Here is a 19083-nt window from a genome sequence, read left to right as displayed (position 1 = left end):
TTGGTACTTTCAGAGGAGGCTTGGGGGAAAATCTGCAGCTTTCAATGGTCCTCGACTAATTCTTTGACTTGGAGAGAACATTGTTGGAAAAACATTATAAGATACTTCAAGACCCCATATCAGGAAAAATATAAAGATACAAATGTGATGTGTTGGAGAAGGTGCGGCTCCAAGGAGGCAAATCATTTTCATATTTTCTGGGATTGCCCTAAATTAAGTCTATTTTGGGAAGGTATTCATAGAACATTAGTTAAGGTACTTAGGTCCCAGATACCTCTGAACTTTGAGACGCTCTATTTGGGGCATGTATTGTTCCCTGAACAGAAGGAAGAAGTTGCTGCAGGCCCTCTTAGCGGCAAGTAAGAAATCAATCACTAGAAAATGGCTAAATCCAATACCACCTACATTAGAAGATTGGTACGAAATTATCTTGGAAATATTTAAAATGGAAAAGTTGACTTACTCCCTGAGAACTCAAAAAGAAAAATTTTATCAAATCTGGAATAAATGGATTGAATATATAACCCCAATGCGAGCAGACTTTAGATGACTCTCCTAATGATTTATATTGCTCTTCTCAACAACACAGTAATATTGCTAACGTAAGCACCCCTAGTCTAAATGTTTGTTTTTTTTTGTTTTTTTTTGGAAAATAGAGAATTAACACAAGTAAAGGGAAAGATTTGGGAAAGGGATAAAAAAAATGAAAAAATTAAGTAAATAAGTACATAGGGATTGGATAATTATGTCTGCGGGCAGGAACAAGCACGAACAAATTGGGATATAAACACCTACAATGGTTGGTATATAGGCTTGTATGCAACATTTTGGACCAGTGGAAATGGTCCAGAAGGGTTGTATGGAAACTATTATTACCATTTTTCTTAACAACTAATTTCATTACTTAGCCTAATAGGTTAGATTTACCACAGTACATAATTATCTATTTAAATGTTTATTTTCCTTTTATATCATCTCAATGTGTACTTAAGAATGTATAAATAATTGTAGTTTTATACATATAAAAAAATGGAAAAGGTTATATGTGTGAAAAAAGTACATGATATTTGTGAATTCCTTATCCAAATAAAAATAAAATTAAAAAAAAAAGAAGGCAGCGATTTGAGGGCAGCCAGAGGTGCAGTTTATACTGGCGCCGTGTCAGCACAAATATTGTGGACTGAAAGGCGTATTCCTGTACGTATGTACGCACGCGCACACACACACAATACTGAAGGAAAACTTCAGGCAGAGATCCTTCATCGAGAAGGAAAGATTGACTGTTTATTCATTTACATAGATGCTGCCTGACCTGCTGAGTGTGCGTGTCTGTCTGTCTCCGCATTTCCAACATCTGCAGAATCTCATGTGTTTTTGTTTCTGTGTGGTCCTGTTCCATGTTCTATGTGTTTATATACTGGAGATCTCAAGCTTCTGCCCTTAACATTAAAGTCAACAAAAGAAACAAAAAAAAATCAAAAAAAGTTACAAGTGCTGGAAATCCAATGTATAAATAGAAATTGTTAGAAGCACTCAACAAATCAGATAGAAAATGAAACAGAGTTAACACTAACCCTTCCACTTTCCATTGATGCTGTCTGACTTCCTAAACATTTCATGTAATTTGCTTCAAACACAAGGTACTTTTAAACTTCTAATTGACCAGTGCAAACCCCATGACAGTGAGATTCTGTGGGATTCCAATCAATATTCTCAAAGTATTGAACAAAAGCAAGTCTTGATATAGGTGACTGCCTAATTATATTATCTAGTAATCTGCCACATTCCTCTCAAGATTATTGCTTTTCCTGTTAGGAAAGATTTTACAATGCCAGACCTTTGTGAAATTTCAGTTTCGTTTTACACAGAAATCTTGGCAAGAGCATCAGCACTCCTGCCCTCTAGAGAGGATTGAATTGTCAAAGAGTGGGAGCAGGAGCTCTGGCTGTTTTTCTTTCACTTGTCTCAAGCCAAGTCCGATCGACATACTCCCATCATATTGTGAGCAATCAATCGCCTTTCAACTCAAGGCCAACACCAAGTATTGCCACCAACAGCCAGACTCTCCTAATGACTAATATCCCAAGCAAGCAACAAGACCAACCAACAAAGCACAGCAGAATCTGCTGCCTTAGCAGCAACAAAGTTTCACAACTCTTCATAATAAAAAAAAGAGAAGCGGCAAATGCTGGCAGGATCCTCTTTCGACTGAACATCTGCCCCATCTTCACTTTCTACAAGACACACAGATGTTTCTAGAAGTTTTTATACCAAGAAAACCAAAACAAAAAACCCCCACAGGAGATAGATTATATCTCCAGATCATCTATGCCATAAGCTTCTTGTCAGAAATCTGTATGTGTGTGAACTGAAACCAGTTTATTAACCATAGTGACAACAGGTTTTGGCCCGAAATGTCATATGTTATTCCCCTCCATGGAGTGAGTAAGTGTGTATGTCTCTCTCTCTCTCTCGCTCTCAACAGACTCTGATCTGCAGTCCATCATAATTGAATTTCAGTCAATATTTTTCAGCTCCTTGATTGGTATTGGGTCATATTCTGGAGTTGCAGTTCATGGCAAATACTAACTTCAACAGCAGCCAGTCTTCAGACCCAAATATGGATGGTAGATCAAATTTAAAATGCAACTCTGAACAATGGTCACCCTGAAGCTGCATTTTGGGGTTGATTACAAAGAAACACTTCATTTAAACCACAGATGCTTGCATACGCATGAATGTGACCCAGAGTCAGGGGATTGACATTCATTTTGGGTGTCTGGAGTGCGGGTGTGAAGATGGAGGTATTTGAAAACTACATGTAACTCAAAGGAAGCACTGTAGATACATTGTAACTATAGAGTTACCCTGCTATAATCCCTGCTTTGATCTTTAGCATATAAAAATGTTAGGTAGTATTAGGTCAAGCAGGCCGCTTCTTCCAAGAACGTCTCGAATATGATGCCTGTTGCTCGCTTTGCCGAATAAAGACTTTGATACCCACCAGCTTCAGCGTCTCTCTGGTGACTTCGCTCAGTCACAATAGTTACTATTCTTCCGTCTCGAAAGACAGCCAGTAGCACACCAAGAAAAGCCAGCTCGTGGTGGTGCACTTCCTCGAGAGACTGAGGAGTCCCACTCTGGAGTGACAATCTCCTCCACACTGGCTACAGGCTGGAGCGGCCCTCTCCCTCCATCGAACTCCCTCAGCAGCCAGCTCGTTGATGCAGGCTCTTTCTGCTGACTGCACGCCCTTTCGATCTGCCAGACTCCAGGCGGCCCAGTCATCTGCCACGTCTACACAGTCGTTCAGGTCGTCATTGGCCGGCTTCAGATCATCCCAACGGGTGTTAAAAGAGCGAGCGAGGTAAATTACCGCTCAGCTTAATTGCTCCGCCCCAGTCACCCCCATCTTGGTCTCAATGCCTCATTCCTGAGGACGGTTAAACATTGAGGCCTTTTGCTCAGAGCTGACTACACCTTGAACTGGAGCACAGTGATTTCCCCACAGGAGAGAGATTATATATTATATCATCTATGCCATAAGCTTCTTTTCAGAAACCTGTATGTGCATGAACTGAAACCAGTTTATTAACCATAGCGACGACAGGTTTTGGTTACACTCCTCTTTTCGTCTTTTGAGGGAAAAAGTAGAGAAGCGGCCACCACGTCCACCGTGATCCGCATGCTGGGACCTAGGCCGTGCGATTACTGTACAGAAACAGACCTTTTGCCACAACACATTCAACCGGCTCTTCAGACACCACCCAAAACCTCCTGTCAACCTCCACCAGCATCGTCTTCCAGTCAATGTTCCGTCCTCGTATCTTCCTTTGCCTCTACAACTATTGCTTATTGCTAAATCGAGGAGGCACAATTTTAAGATGTGTGGAGGAAAATACAAGTGGGGAGGGTGTGAGAGGGAAGTTTGTTTCTAATACACACAGCAAGTGGTGGGTGCATGGAACGTGCTACCAGGGATGGTGATAGAAGCAGATACATTAAGGACTTCTAAGAGACTGAGAAAGGCATATGGATGAAAGAAATGTGGAGGGCTAAGTAGAGGGGAAAGGTTAGATTTATTTTAGAGAAGGTTAAAAGGTTGGCACAACATTATGAGCCAAAGGATCAGCACTGTTCTATGTTGATAGGTTGAACAAACTGGGGCTTTTCTCTTTGAAGCAAAGGAGGATCAGAGGTGACGATAAAGGTGTACAAGATTAAAAAAGGCGTAGATCAAGTGTCCAGTTTGAGACTTGCCCCCCACCACCGCCCCCCCCGGGTGGAAATGTCTAATATGAGGGCGCATAATGTGATTGGAGGAAAATATGGGGGAGAATGTCAGAGGTAAGTTTTTTTTTAAAACTCTATATTCTTACAGGGTGGTGGTTGTCCATCATGTCCGACAATGACGGTAAACCTCTGTGAGAAAGTTTTTAAAGTGGAAAAGCCACCGCACTGGGGCATTTCCACTCCCCCAACCCCAGAAGTCCGGGTCCAGTGGTTGTAGTGGATGACCATGACGTCTTCTGTGCCTTGCCATGCCCTTCACTCTCCACGGAGCGTTGCAGCAGTGCCCTACTGCCCAGTCCGCCAGAGTTGACTTCACATGCTGGAACAGACGTGTCCCCATCTCACCAGTTATGAGGCCCCCCGGCTACTCTCATCTGGTTTGACCTGCTTGTTGAAGTGGTGTACCAGGGTATGGCCGCTGTCACATGCAAACAGCTAAATTCATAAAAATAAAATTTATCTCACAGTAACTCCCAGTGGACATCCAACAAAGCAGCCCCATTTATAGAAAGCAGAACTGAGAGTACACATTGCCTTTCCACAAATCAATATCTGAAAAAAAATGTTACAGAGATCTGCTGCTTCACATCCAGCCACCAGACAACTGATCTTGTTCAGTATTTTCTCTGTCCATAATTGTTCAGCAAGTAGCCACAGAAAACCTAGAAATACTCAGAAGGCCAAGCAGCGCTCATGGAACAAGAAACTGGTTCAGTTCACTGTTTCTTTTCTACTTGCTTAGTGTTCCCATGTTTGTTTCAGATTTCCAGCAGCAAAGTAAATAATGGGCAGGGGTCAAGTCTGGCACACAATTCTCCAAAACTTTCGCCACCTCCAACGGGATCCCACCACCAAGCACATCTTTCTCTCCTCCCCACTTTCCGCTATCTGCAGGGATCACTCCCTACGCGACTCCCTTGTCCATTCATCCCTCCCCACTGATCTCCCTTCCAGCACTTATCCTTGCAAGTGGAGCAAGTGCTACACCACTCCCTCATCACCATTCAGGGCCCCAACCAGTCCTTCATCTGTGAGTCTACTGGGGCCATTTACAATGTTTGGTGCTCCCAGTGTGGCTTCCTGTATATTGGTGAGACCCAACATAGATTGGGAGACCACTTCACCAAGCATCTACACTCCATTGGTCAGAACATGCAGGATCTCCCAGTGGCCACCTATTTTAATTCCACTTCCCATTACCATTCCAATATGTCCATTCATGGCCTCCTCCACTGTTGTGATGAGGCCACACTAAGGTTGGAGGAACAACACCTCATTTTCCGTTTGGGTAGCCTCCAACCTGATGGCATGAACATTGATTTCTCAAACTTCCAGTAATTCCCCCCCCCACACCATTTTCCATCCCCCTTTCCCTCCCTAGAACCACAGAACACTACAGCACAGAAAACAGGCCATTCAGCCCTTCTAGTCTGTGTCAAAACATTATTCCACTAGTCCCATTGATCTGCACCCAGTCCATAACCCTCCAGACCTCTCCCATCCATATATCTATCCAATTTATTCTTAAGACTTAAGAATGAGCCTGCATTTACCAGGTCAGATGGCAGCTCGTTCCACACTCCCACCACTCTCTGAGTGAAGAAGTTCCCCCTAATGTTCCCCCTAAAACTTTCCCTTTTCACCCTAAAGCCATGTCCTCTCGTATTTATCTCTCCTAATCTAAGTGGAAAGAGCCTACTCGCAGTTACTCTGTCTATACCCGTCATAATTTTGTAAACCTCTATCAAATCTCCCCTCATTCTTCTACGCTCCAAGGAATAAGGTCCTAACCTGTTCAATCTTTCCCTGTAACTCAACTCCTGAAGACCCGGCAACGTCCTAGTAAATCTTCTCTGCACTCTTTCAATCTTACTGATATCCTTCCTATAGTTAGGTGACCAGAACTGCACACAATATCCCTCACCTTATTTCCTTGCCTGCCCATTGCCTCCCTCTGGTGCTCCTTCCCCCCTTTTTCCTTTCTTCCATGGCCTTCTGTCTCTTTCATCCGAGCTCTTTACTTCATCCCTGCCCCTCCCATTTTCACCCATCACCTAGTGTTTCTCTCTCCCCTCCCCCACCTTTTAAATCTACTCCTTAGCTTTTTTTCTCCAGTCCTGCTGAAGGGTTTCAGCCTGAAACATCCACTGTACCGTTCCCCCCCCCCCCGCCCCAACAGATGCTTCCTGGCCTGCTGAGTTCCTCCAGGTGTGTGTGTGTGTGTGTGTGTGTGTTACAGCAGTCAAAGAGGTTTAGTCAGAATGAACTATGCCAATTGAATCCGCCCAGCAGAGAAACACGAGATTCACACTCCAGTCATTAAAGAGTTTGTGCTGGTGTCAGTGGTGCATGCTGATGCCTAAATAACAATATCACTAAAAACACGGATTTCAATGACCTCAGGGATCCTGCAGATACTGGAAATCCAGACCAACACTAACACAAAATGCTGAAGGAATGTAGGAGGCCAGGTAACACCTACGGAAAGAATCGAGGTTTACGGCTAAAGCTCTTCATTGGGACTCCTTAATTCAATAATCAAGGTTAACCAAGTGATGAAGCTTACCACTGGAAACAGTGGAAAATAAACAAGAGTAGGTTGCAAAAGTATCAAAACCAGAAACAGACAAACATCCCTGATGAAGATGGCAGAGTTTGTCATCGAAACATCGGTTATAATCGATACTTGTACCCAGCTGGAAGCCCAGAAAGAGTTTATTAGACAAATACATAACCCAGCCTCCGAGAGGACCACAATTTTGTTGTGGTTTGGAGGCTTTCATGCCAAAATGACCTGGAGAGCTGTATTGGCTGGAGTCCAGGACTTTATACTTTGGCTCTTTGTACTGTTAGCCATGCCAAACAGGTCAAAGGGTAGAGGACAGACTAAGAGTGATCCACCGATCCCCCGGGTTCAGCTCAGAGCTAACAACCCTGACTGGTAGAACAAAACTGTTATGGAAACAGCAATGAAGAATCCTCCTACATCTGAGTGTGACTGTATTCCTGAGTCTCCACCTACAGCTTGCATGGCTGACAGTAGCGAAAACCAAAAGGAAGCTACTGAAACGATGAAGGAAGCCCTGAACACTGCCAGAAATGGAGGAGCTTCATCAGGACATCAGGATGGAGGGTCAGTATTGGGACCGCTACTTTTCACTTTGTTCGTCAATGATTTGGATAATGAAATTGATAGCTTTGTGGCAAAGTTTGCGGATGATACGAAGATAGGTGGAGGGGTAGGTTACGCTAAGGAAGCAATGCGATTGCAGCAGGACAAGACAAATTGGAAGAATGGGCAAAAATGTGGGAAATGGAATGCAGTATAGGGAAATGTATGATATTGGTAAAAGGAACAATAGTGCGGACCATTATCTAAATGGAGAGAAGGTTCAAACATTAGAGCTGCAAAGGGACTTGGAAGTCCTCGTACAAGAGTCCCAGAAGGTTAATTTTCACTGTGACTTTATGGTAAAGGCGGTAAATTGAATGTTGGCATTTATTTCTAGGGGAATAGAATATAAAAGATCGCTGGGTAATAAAATGGATGAGTTGACGGCGCTAGCCAGGAGTCAGAGAACATTTCGGGAGAGCAGTGTTATATGTGTTTTACTGAAACGTGGCTGCACGTGGACATATCCGATCAAAGTGTTTCCATGGAGGGCTTCCAGACCATTTGGGCTGACCGGAAGTGCACTGAGAGCGGTAAGCGTAAAGGAGGGGGGCTTGCTATTCTGGTTAGATGGTGCAATCCTGCTCATATCACGATCAAGGAACGTGTTTGTAGCCCAGATATTGAACTTTTTGCTGTTGGACTCTGGCCATATTCCACCGAGATGCAACACTGGGCATCATGGGAGGATGTTCCTGCCCGTGGCCATCGAACTTCGCAGCTCCTCCCGTGGAGGGTCAGACACCCTGAGCCAATAGGCTGTTCCTGGACTGTTTTCCATCTGGCATAGTTTGCATATTGTTGTTTGATTGTTTGTGGTTCTGTATTGCTATATTTATGCTCTATTCTTGGTTGGTGCAGCTGTAACAAAACCCAGTTTCCCTCAGGATCAATAAAGTATGTCTAAAAGCAAGGAGATAATACTGAGGCTTTATAAGACACTAGCTAGGTTGCACTTAGAGTATTCTCAACTGTTTTGGGCCCCATTTCTCAGAAGGGATGTGTTGTCTTTGGAGAAAGTCCAGGGGAGGTTCACGGGGATGATGCCGGGAATGAGGGGTTAACATATGAGGCGCGCTTGGCAGCTTTAGGCCTGTACTCACTGGAATTTTAGAAGAATGCGTGGGGGGAATCTCATTGAAATCTACCGAATGTTGAAAGGACTAGATAGGATGGATGTGGAAAGGATATTTCTTAAGGTGGAGGTATCCAGAACTAGCAGGCACAGCCTCAAGATTGACAGAGGTAGGGAGCAATTTTTTTTAAAACCAGAGTGGTGAATCTGTGGAACGCTCTGCCACAGACTGTGGTGGAGACCAAGTCTGTGGGTATAGTTAAGGCGGAAGTTGACAGCTTCATGATTGGTCAGGGCATAAAAAGATACGGCGTGAAGGCAGGTACATGAGGTTGAGTGGAATCTGGGATCAGCCATGATGGAATGGTGGAGCAGACTCAATGGGCTGAATGGCCCAATTCTGCTCTCACGGACCTTCTTTGCTGCCTTAAACACCAGTGGCATTATGGGCAGTGAACTAATATAGCCCGAGTTTCAGATATCAGTATGAAAACTACCAGAAGCAGGCAACATCTGCGTTTGTAGAAAGTGGGCTGTATCGCAATTTTCCATTAACTAAAACGCCATATGCATGTGCAGCAACAAAATGACACTGGGGAAATAACATTGTGGGTTGATTTATTTACTTTATTCTTCCACATCCACTTCAAAGTTTAGTCCTGATGAAGGGCCTGGGCCCGAAACGGTGACTCTTTATTCTTCTCCACAGATGCTGCCTGACCTACTCAGCTCCCCCAGCATTTTGCGCGTGTTACTCAAAATTCTGGGTGGTGATATGAATTTGGTAAGGGCGAATTTCCTTAACCTGAACAGCTGTAACACAGGGATATCATTTAAAATGGGAATGAAGACTGTTACTTAAAAAAAAATTAAGGTATATGAAATTATACAAGTTGCAGTGTCACTTCCAGTTCCAGGTGAACCGCCCACATTGCAGCCTGGGAACTGAAGTTCTTTTAATGTACACACACAACAACAGTGACCACTGTCCAAGCCCAGCTTTGCTGTTTTCCAAAAACATTTGGGCGACACGCTAACTTAGCGATTTAGTCTCTGAGATACAGCTCAGAACAGGCCCTTCGAGCCACACTGCCCAAAGCCACCTATTTAACCCTGGCCTAATGACAGTCCACCTCCCCAACCACTGAGCACATCTACACGGAGCACCGTCGCTGGAAAGCAGCATCCAAAGACCCCATCATCCAGACCACGCTCTCTTCTCGCTGCAGGCATCAGGGAGGAGGTACAGGAGCCTCAGGACCCGCACCATCAGGTTCAGGAACAATTATTACCCCCCGACCATCAGGCTCTTGAATCAGATGAGATAACTGCGTTCGGTGTCACTCAACCCAACAATGAACTGATTCCACAACCAATGGACTCCCTTTCAAGGACTCTACAATTCATGTTCTCAATATTTATTGCTTATTTATTATTATTACTATTTTTGTCTTTTTCTATTTGCACAGTTCGTTGTCTCTTGCACACTGGTTGTCTGTCTGTCTTCATGTGCAGCTTTCCTTTCATTCTATTGTGAATCTACTGCAAATTCCCTCAAGAAAGTAAATCTCAGAGCACATATGATATATGTACGCTGGTTATAAATACATTAACTTTGAATGCTTTGAACTTTGAAAGTGAGTACAGAAGTGAGTGCGCGAGGGCAGTGCGCGCGGCCTCTCCAGTGATGAATATCTGTTACCTGTCAAGTAGGGGACCGTGCACAATCCTGATTTGATAGAGACAGACGTGAGAGTACAGAGGAACATCTGGAGAAACTTCTGAAATGCCCACTTCGCTGCCGCTGCTACTGTGTGGTAACCGGAATCTCCGGAGCAGAAGGTGCCGAAATCCTCGGCTTTGCGTGTTTCAGCGGCCGGGGAGAGGTCGAAGGCGCTCGGGAGGCTGTATCGGAGTGGCTGGTCAGAAGCTCGGAGTTTTCAGATGGACGGACTCAGTGACGGCTGTGGTCGGCTGCTTCCAAGGCATCGGCAAGTTGACGGTGCCTGGAGGTTTATGGCAGGGAGTTTCTCCCTTTTGCCGCCTGCTATCAGGGACTCGGGAGTCGATCAACTCGGGGACTTTGAGACTTTTTTTTTTACTGTGCCCATGGTCAGTTCTTCATCAAATTATGGTCTTGCTTTGCACTGCTGTAACTATATGTTATAATTATGTGGTTCTGTCAGTGTTAGTCTTTGGTCTGTACTGTTTTCTGTGATATCACTCTGGAGAAACATTGTATCATTTCTTAATGCATGTATGCATTTCTAAATGACAATAAAAGAGGACTGAGTGCTCTCATAATCTAAAAAAAAGTTGTGTTCAGTGATGTGATGAGTTATGTTATCCCCGCTGATTGAGGGTTACTAACTGTTCCTGAACCTGCTGGTGTGGGACCCGAGACTCCTGTATCTCCTTCCTGATGGCACAGGGAGCATGGCCTAGATGCTGCTTTCTTGTGGCAGGGCTCTCCCTAGATGTGCCCAACGGTGGGGAGGGCTTTTCCTGTGATGGACCGGGCCATACCCACTACTTATTGTCGGCTTTTCCGCTCTCCGGCATTGGCGTTTCAGTACAAGGCTGTGATGCAACCAGCCAGGATACTCTCCACTGTAGCACCCATAGAAGTTTGTCAAAGCTTTAGATGACATGCCAAATCCGGGCAAACTTCTAAGAAAGCAGAGGCACTGCCGTGCTTTCTTTGAAATGGCATTAATGCACTGGACCCAGCGTGCTGCTGCCAACACCCCACCAGGCACCTACCAATCTAAAATAAAGGGCGCCTTGCACATCTCCTTTAAACTTTAAAGCCGGGGTTCCCAAACTGGGGTCCACAGCCGCCTTGCCCAGTGGGATCGGTCCATTGTGTTTCCGCCTGCGGCGTTGTAGGAGATGGAGCGGCAGGATCTCGCAGCGGCGGATATAGGGATGGAGGTCCCTGTGGTCAAGCAATCGCACTCTCTCAGTGGTGGAGAGTGTTTGCTGCCAATTCTCCAGTCGCGGATTCTCCAAATAAAAAGCGACACGGCAGACCGTATCACCGCACCAGCGACTGCCCTTTCGCTGTGAAACCGGTGACATCGCTATCTTTTGTTAGTGAGAGAGACAGCCTGTGACATATCAAACTGTCAGGTAAACAACAGTCTTTGTTGACTGCAGATCATGGTCTCTCGTTGGGTGATTTGCTGTTGCTTGCTGGGTGGTGGGCACTGATGCTTTTTGCTGAAATGAGTGGGGGGGGATGGTCTGCTGCTGCTTGCATGACGGAGGGGGGCTTTATGGTTCTAACTTTTTTCTGTCATTCACTCTTTTGGGATTCTTCTGTTTTTTGTGGACGCCTGAGAAGACAAGAACTTCAGGTTGCCTACTGTATACATTCCGATAATACAAACGTTTGTAAATGGAACCATTTGAAAAAAGGTTGGGAACCTCTGCCTAAAAGCTAAACCTCTAGCATTTGCACATTTACACCGGGAAAAAGGCTACCTATCCTATCGCCATCTTTAATAATTTAATATTTTTCTGTCAGATCTCATCAACTTACAGTTACAACAATGCAAGTTAATCCACTCTCTCCTTATAAGTAATGCTCTCAAATCCAGGCAAAACCCTGTCAAATAAGATTGGCTTACTCTTAAATGACTCTTCACCTAATACCTCAACTTAAAACCATACAAGCAACACATTTTACAAAGTGAACAACTCCACCCACTAGTTCAGGGGACCCCAACCCTTTTTTTATGGCATGGACCAATACATTTAAGCAAGGGGTCTGTGGAACCCCTGCTATTTGAAAGACTCACTGAGACACTTTATCAACTCAGTCATTCCCTGTACATGCTGAGGACTTTGGGCCTTCAAAGGGTAGGATGTCATGTGAGTTTGTTTTGTTCCCAGTTCAAGCACTGGTCAGTAAGTAACACAGCTCAGAAGCAGGCCATTCAACCCATCTCATCCGTGCCCACCTCATTAGGCCCATTTGCCTATGTTTGTCCCATATGCTTCCAAACAATTTCCATCATCTCTTCTAACACATGTATTTAAGGTGGGAGGGGGTCATTTCAAAGAAGATGGGAAGGGCAAGCTTTTTTTTATATATATATATATACACACACACACAATGATGGGTGTCTGGAATGTGCTGCCTGGTGGTGGTGGTAGAGGCAGATACACTAGAGACTTCGAACAGACAATTAGATAGGTACATGAATGAAAGGAAAATGGAAGGATATAGATATTGTGCAGGTAGAAGGAATTAGTTTAATTGGCCATTTGATTACTAATTTAATTGGGCAGCATGGTAGTGTAGTCGTTAGCACAATGCTTTACAGTACAAGCGACCTGGGTTCAATTCCCACCGCTGCCTTTAAAGAGTTAGTACGCTCTCCTCGTGACTGCGTGGGTTTCCTCCCACAGTCCAAAGATTAATTGGTTATTGGTTATTGTAAATTGCCCCGTGATTAGGCTAGGATTAAATCAGGGGATTGCTGGGCGGTGTGACTCAAAGGGCTAGAAGAGGTTATTCTGCGCTGTATCTCAATAATAAATAAATTGTGGGCTTGTTCCTGTGCAGTACCATCCTACGTTCTCTATGCACTCATCCCGATGTCTTTAAATATCGTTATTGTACCCGCCTCATCTACTTTCTCTGCCTTCCGGTTCCGTAGGGATACCAGCCCTGCATGAAAAAGTTCACATGGAGGGCGGTGGTCCATGGAACCAGAAGAGAGCACCATAGCATAGTGTAAAGCACAGTACTGGCAACCAGGTCCAACTCCCCTGCTGTCTGTAAGGAGTTTGTACGCTCTCCCTGTGAACACGTGGGTTTCCTCCCACAGTCCAAAGACCTACCAGTTGGTAAATTAATCGGTCATTGTAAATTGGCCAGTGATTAGGTTAAGGTTGCCGGGTGCCACCACTTGGAGTGCCTATTCAGCCTGTATCTCATTTCAGGAAGAATTTTTCAATAAATAAAATTGCCCCACAGGCCTTTTTGTAATAAATCATTACCCTCTTCTCACTTTCAATCATTGCCCTCTACTTCCTGATTCAAGGATCAAGTTTATTCGACATACATCATAAATATTGGGAATGTGCTATGGTGTGCTGGCACAACATACCCGTCAACACAAGAGATTCTGCAAATATCAATGTAGTTACAAAGAAGGCAAGACAGCAGCTATACTTCATTAGGAGTTTGAAGAGATTTGGCATGTCAACAAATACACTCAAAAACTTCTACAGATGCGCCATGGAGAGCATTCTGATGGGCTGCATCACTGTCTGATATGGGGGGGGGGGGCTACTGCACAGGACCAAAAGAAGCTGCAGAAGGTTGTAAATTTAGTCAGCTCCATCTTGGGCACTAGCCTACAAAGTACCCAGCACATCTTCAGGGAGCGGTCTCTCAGAAAGGCAGCGTCCATTATTAAGGACCTCCAGCACCCAGGGCATGCCCTTTTCGCACTGTTACCATCAGGCAGGAGGTACAGAAGCCTGAAAGCTCACACTCAGTGATTCAGGAACAGCTTCTTCCCCTCTGCCATCCGATTCCTAAATGGACTTTGAAACCTTGGACACTACCTCACTTCTTTTAAATACACAGTATTTCTGGGGTTTTTTTTGCACGTTTTTATATCTATTCAATATACGTATACTGTAACTGATTTATTTTTTTTTCTCTGCTAGATTATGTATTGCATTGGACTGCTGCTGCTGCTAAATCAACAAATTTCACGTCACATGCCGGTGATAATTCTGATTCTGATTCCACAGTAACACACAGAAAATACTGGAGGAACTCATCAGATCGGGTAACATCTATGGGGAGGAATAAAGAGCCAACAATTCGGATTTCTATATTTCTATGAGTTTACACATCTCCAGAAGGTCACCCCACACGCTCCAACGAATAAGTTCTACTATGCCCAACCTCTCCGTTAACCTCTCGAGTCCCGGTATCCAGGTTAATCATTCACCCCCCTTTTCCAACTTACTCACCCACAAGATGCCACGTCTTCCTCTTGCCGTAGTGCCCGCAGCCCCGAGTGCGGTCGGACTCGTAGCCGATGAGCGGGGTACAGAAGCCGTCCGCTATCTGCCCGATCAGCAGGAGGATGCCCGCGTTGTAGTTGTTGATGGCCAGCACCGAGTGGTAGAACACCAGCAGGTAGGTGAACCACATGGACGCGCACAGGTCATTGAGAAAGTGCCCGACCGCGTAGGACAGGCGGGCGCAGAGGGGTAACGATTCGGCCATGGTACTACCGTACAGCGCTCCGGCAAATACAGTCAGCCCCGCAGCGCCGAAGCCGGGGATCCGCCGCCCTTCACTGCCCCACCGACCGGCTCACAAAGAGTCCCGAAGCCGACCAGCCCCGGACCTGTCACACGCCGCCACGCCGAGACATTCCCCGTGGGCAGCCGCACGCCCCGTGGCATCAACCCGCAATGGGCCGCGTCCCTCTTTTCCTCTTCGCACGGACCGGCCGGCTGGATTATGTGAGTCGCTGAGGCACTGGAGAGGAACACGGGGGTGGGTTCCTCCTTTCCCGCAGCCCAATGGGTGAGAAACCGGGGCGGAGCCTCCGCCGGCTTCCCGGCTTTCGGGCCGACGGGGGCAGGAGCTGCTGCAGTCTGCCTTACCCAGACCGTAGGAGAGAGAGAGGGCCCGCTACTGATGAATGAAATTGTCCATCTCACACGTTCACTCTTTATTCCCCTCCATAGGTGCTGCCCGACTTGCTGAGTTTCTGCAGCATATTGTTCTGGATTTCCGGCGTCTGCAGATTCCCTTGTGTAGGAGAGGGTGTGGGGTGGTTGAAACCTGGTTGCCCGTCACCAAACCACACCGTTCCACCTCAGGAGAGATCCAGGAAGTAGATTCATAGTATTTTCACTTGCATTTTACATTTTGACACAATTTTGCAAAACGCGGTCATACAGGCTGTTCCCGGGTAACGCCTCTGACCAGAAAAAAAACACAAGAAAAATCACTTCATGTGGGCAAAAGTAGAATCCTGGTCCACTACTGACGCTTCCCTCACCCGCATCTCCCTCCATTTCCTAGACATCCACCCTCACGCCATTTTCCCACTCTCTTAATTCCTCTTGTCCTTCTATTGACTGCCTGTGGTAGCCACGCTTCCACAGTGTTGCAATTATTGGCATCAAGGCTGATAAGAAAGTAATTGTAATAACAATGTGTTAACGGGCCACACGCAGCTGAGAAGCTGGCGACCAGGGGTGGATTTATGTGGGGCACATGATTCCAGAAATGGTGCAAGGGCAAGCAGGTAGCCTTCTATAAGTATCTCTGGCAGAGACCCTCATCCTTGACGATACCTTCAGAAGGTGGTGCAAAGGAAGGCGGCAACCATTGCCAAGGACTCTCACCATCCGAGACAAACCCACCTCGGGGAGGAGGTACAGAAGCCTGAAGTCCCAAACTCAATGATTTGGACCAGCTTCTTCCCCTCTGCCATCAAATTTCTGAATACTATCTCATTACTCTATTTTTACACTATTTTAGAACCATAGAAAATAGGTGCAGGAGTAGGCCATTCGGCCCTTCAAGCCTGCACCGCCATTCAGTATGATCATGGCTGATCATCCAACTCAGAACCCTGTACCAGCCTTCCCTCCATACCCCCTGATCCCTTTAGCCACAAGGGCCATATCTAACTCCCTCTTAAATATAGCTAATGAACTGGCCTCAACTCTTTCCTGTGGCAGAGAATTCCACAGATTCACCACTCTCTGTGTGAAGAAGTTTTTCCTAATCTCGGTCCTAAAAGGCTTCCCTTTTATCCTCAAACTGTGACCCCTCGTTCTGGACTTCCCCAACATCGGGAACAATCTTCCTGCATCTAGCCTGTCCAATCCCTTTAGGATTTTATACATTTCAATAAGATCCCCCCTCAATCTTTTAAATTCCAATGAGTATAAGTCTAGTCGATCCAGTCTTTAATCATATGAAAGTCCTGCCATCCCAGGAATCAATCTGGTGAACCTTCTTTGTACTCCCTCTATGGCAAGAATGTCTTTCCTCAGATTAGGGGACCAAAACTGCACACAATTTTGTAATTTATAGTAATTTTATGTCTTTATGCGGCAACGCCACAAATTTCATGTCATATAAATCAGTAATAAACCTATTTCTGGGGATGTTCCAGAAGAAATTGCGTGGAATGATACATCACAATTGTAATGTAGACTCACAGTTTGCTTACAATGAACCCCTACGAACACTGCTGTCAAAACAATCAATTAATCAGCAATCTTAATTAGTGCTGAATATTGGCCGGGAGTTTATTGATTAGCCCTATCAGTCACATGTACATCGAAATGCGCTTTTTGCGTTAATGACCAACACGGTCGGCAAATGGGTTGGGCACCCACAAGCCAAGTCTTTGGGTATCTTTAAAGCGGAGGTTGATACGTTCTTGATTAGTATGGACATCAAAGGTTACGAGGAGAAGGCAGGAGAATGGGGTTGAGAGGGATAATAAATCAGCCATGATGGAATGGTGAAGGAGACTTGACAGGGCAAATGGCCTAATTTTGCTCCTATGTCTTATGGTCTATGTGTTGCCACTCTTCCAGCGCCAACAATACATGCCCACTACTAACTGTAACTTGTACATCTTTGGAATGTGGGAGGACACCGGAGTACCAGGAGGAAACCCATACAGTCAAGGGGTGAATGTACAAACTCCTTACAAACTGGGGGCAGGGTGGGGGGAGTTTAATCCCAATCACCGGCGCTCTACCGATATCTTCAACTTTTCGCTCTGGCAGTGCGGTACCCACCTGCTTCAAGCAGGCTTCACTCGTACCAGAGCCCAAGAAGAGCATGGTAACCTGCCCCAATGACTATCGCCCAGTGGCACTTCCATCCACAGTGATGAAGTGTTTTGAGAGGCTGGTGTTGAAGCATATCAGCTCCTGTCTGAATGGCGACTTGGATCCGCTCCAGTTTGCCAACCGAAGCAACAGGTTCACAGCGGACGCCATCTCATTGGCTCTTCACACAACCCTGGATTACAGCTCAGCTTTTAATACAATCATCCTCTCAAAACTGATCAGTAAACTCCAGGACCTGGGCCTCAATACCCTCCTATGCAATTGGATCCTGGATTTCCATACTTGCAGACCCCAGTCAGTCTGGATTGGCAAAAACATCTCCTCCACGATCTCCATCAGCTCAGGAGCCCCACAGGGATGTGCTTAGCCCCTGCTCTACCCACTTTACACCTATGACTGTGTGGTTAAGTGCAGTGCCAACATCATATACAAGTTTGCTGATAACACCACTGTTGTGGGTGTGATGAATCAGCATACAGGAGGGAGATTGAAAATTGGTCTGTGTGGTGTAATAACAACAGCTTCTCACTCAATGACAATAAACAAGGAACTGATTGTAGACTTCAGGAGAAGGAAACTAGAGATCCATGAGCCAGTAATCATCGGAGGGTCTGAGGTGTTGAGGATCAGTAACTTTAAATCCTTGGAGGGTCACTATCTCAGAGGACCTGTCTTTGACCTATCATATAAATATAATTCTGAAGAAACCACGACAGTGCCTCTATTTCCTCAGGAGTATGCGGAGGTTCGGCATGTCATCACAAACCTCGGCAAAGTTCTATAGATGTGTGGTGGAAAGACTGCTGACTGGCTGCATTTTGGCCTGGAATGGGAACACCAATACCTTTTAGCAGAAAGTCCTACAAAAAGTAGTGGACAAATCACAAACAAGAGAAAATCTGCAGGTGCCGGAAATCCGAGCAACACACACAAAGAGCTGGAGGAACTCAGCAGGCCAGGCAGCATCTATGGAAAAAAGTGCAGTTGGCGTTTTGGGCTGAAACCCCGCAGCAGGACTGGAGAAAAAATGCTGAGGAGTAGATTTGAAAGATGGGGGGAGGGCAGAGAGAAACACCAGGTGATAGGTGAAACTTGGAGGGGGACGGAGGAAACAAAGAGCTGGGAAGATGATCGATGAAAGTGACATAAGGGCATGGAGGAAAGTAAAAAAGAGGGGAGGGGAGGAGCACACCAGTGGGAGGTGATGGGCAGGCATGAAAACTAACAGGCCCTCTGCTCACTTCATCTGTCCTGACCATCAAGTACCCACATGTTCTAATCCTATGGGCCAAAACCAGCTTAGTCTCTTCCTATTCCTGGGTTGAAGAGCTTCTCCAGATACTTTCTAAATGCTAGTTCACTGCAAGGGTCACTGATCAGAAACATTAACTGGTTTCTCTCTCCACGAATGCTGGTTGACTGATTGTGTCAGATTCCAGCATCTGCAATTCTATTACTAGATATTGTTGGCTTTGTGGCAAAGACGCTGCCTGGGTAAATTGTCCTTTGAGCATGGTGTGATTTTATGTTGGTCACCCAGTCACCACACACCTACATAACTTTTATCAGCAGTTCCTTTGCAAGCTGCTAACCATATCAGGATGGTGCACAATCAACCCCGAATCCAACCAAGAAATGGTTATGCCGAGGATGAGTTTTGCTTAAGCGTTTAAGCATT

General features: G+C 45.5%; 1 protein-coding gene across 3 annotated transcripts in view; it reads right to left on the bottom strand.

The window, feature by feature from the left end:
• mfsd12a (major facilitator superfamily domain containing 12a) overlaps window positions 1–15491 on the bottom strand; it is a 55752-nt gene extending 40261 nt beyond the window's left edge. Inside the window, exon 1 of one of the 3 annotated variants that reach the window (XM_063032128.1) lies at window positions 14541–15491. In XM_063032128.1, coding sequence (XP_062888198.1) covers window positions 14541–14799 — 259 coding nt within the window. In that variant the 5' untranslated portion in view covers window positions 14800–15491. The remainder of the gene's footprint in view (window positions 1–14540) is intronic. The other 2 variants (XM_063032126.1, XM_063032127.1) reach the window with 2 other exon arrangements.
• Between the last annotated feature and the right edge of the window lie 3592 nt (window positions 15492–19083).

Source organism: Mobula hypostoma, chromosome 24, assembly GCF_963921235.1.
Source record: "Mobula hypostoma chromosome 24, sMobHyp1.1, whole genome shotgun sequence".
Lineage (NCBI taxonomy): Eukaryota > Metazoa > Chordata > Chondrichthyes > Myliobatiformes > Myliobatidae > Mobula > Mobula hypostoma.
This window is presented reverse-complemented; position numbering and strand designations above follow the sequence as displayed.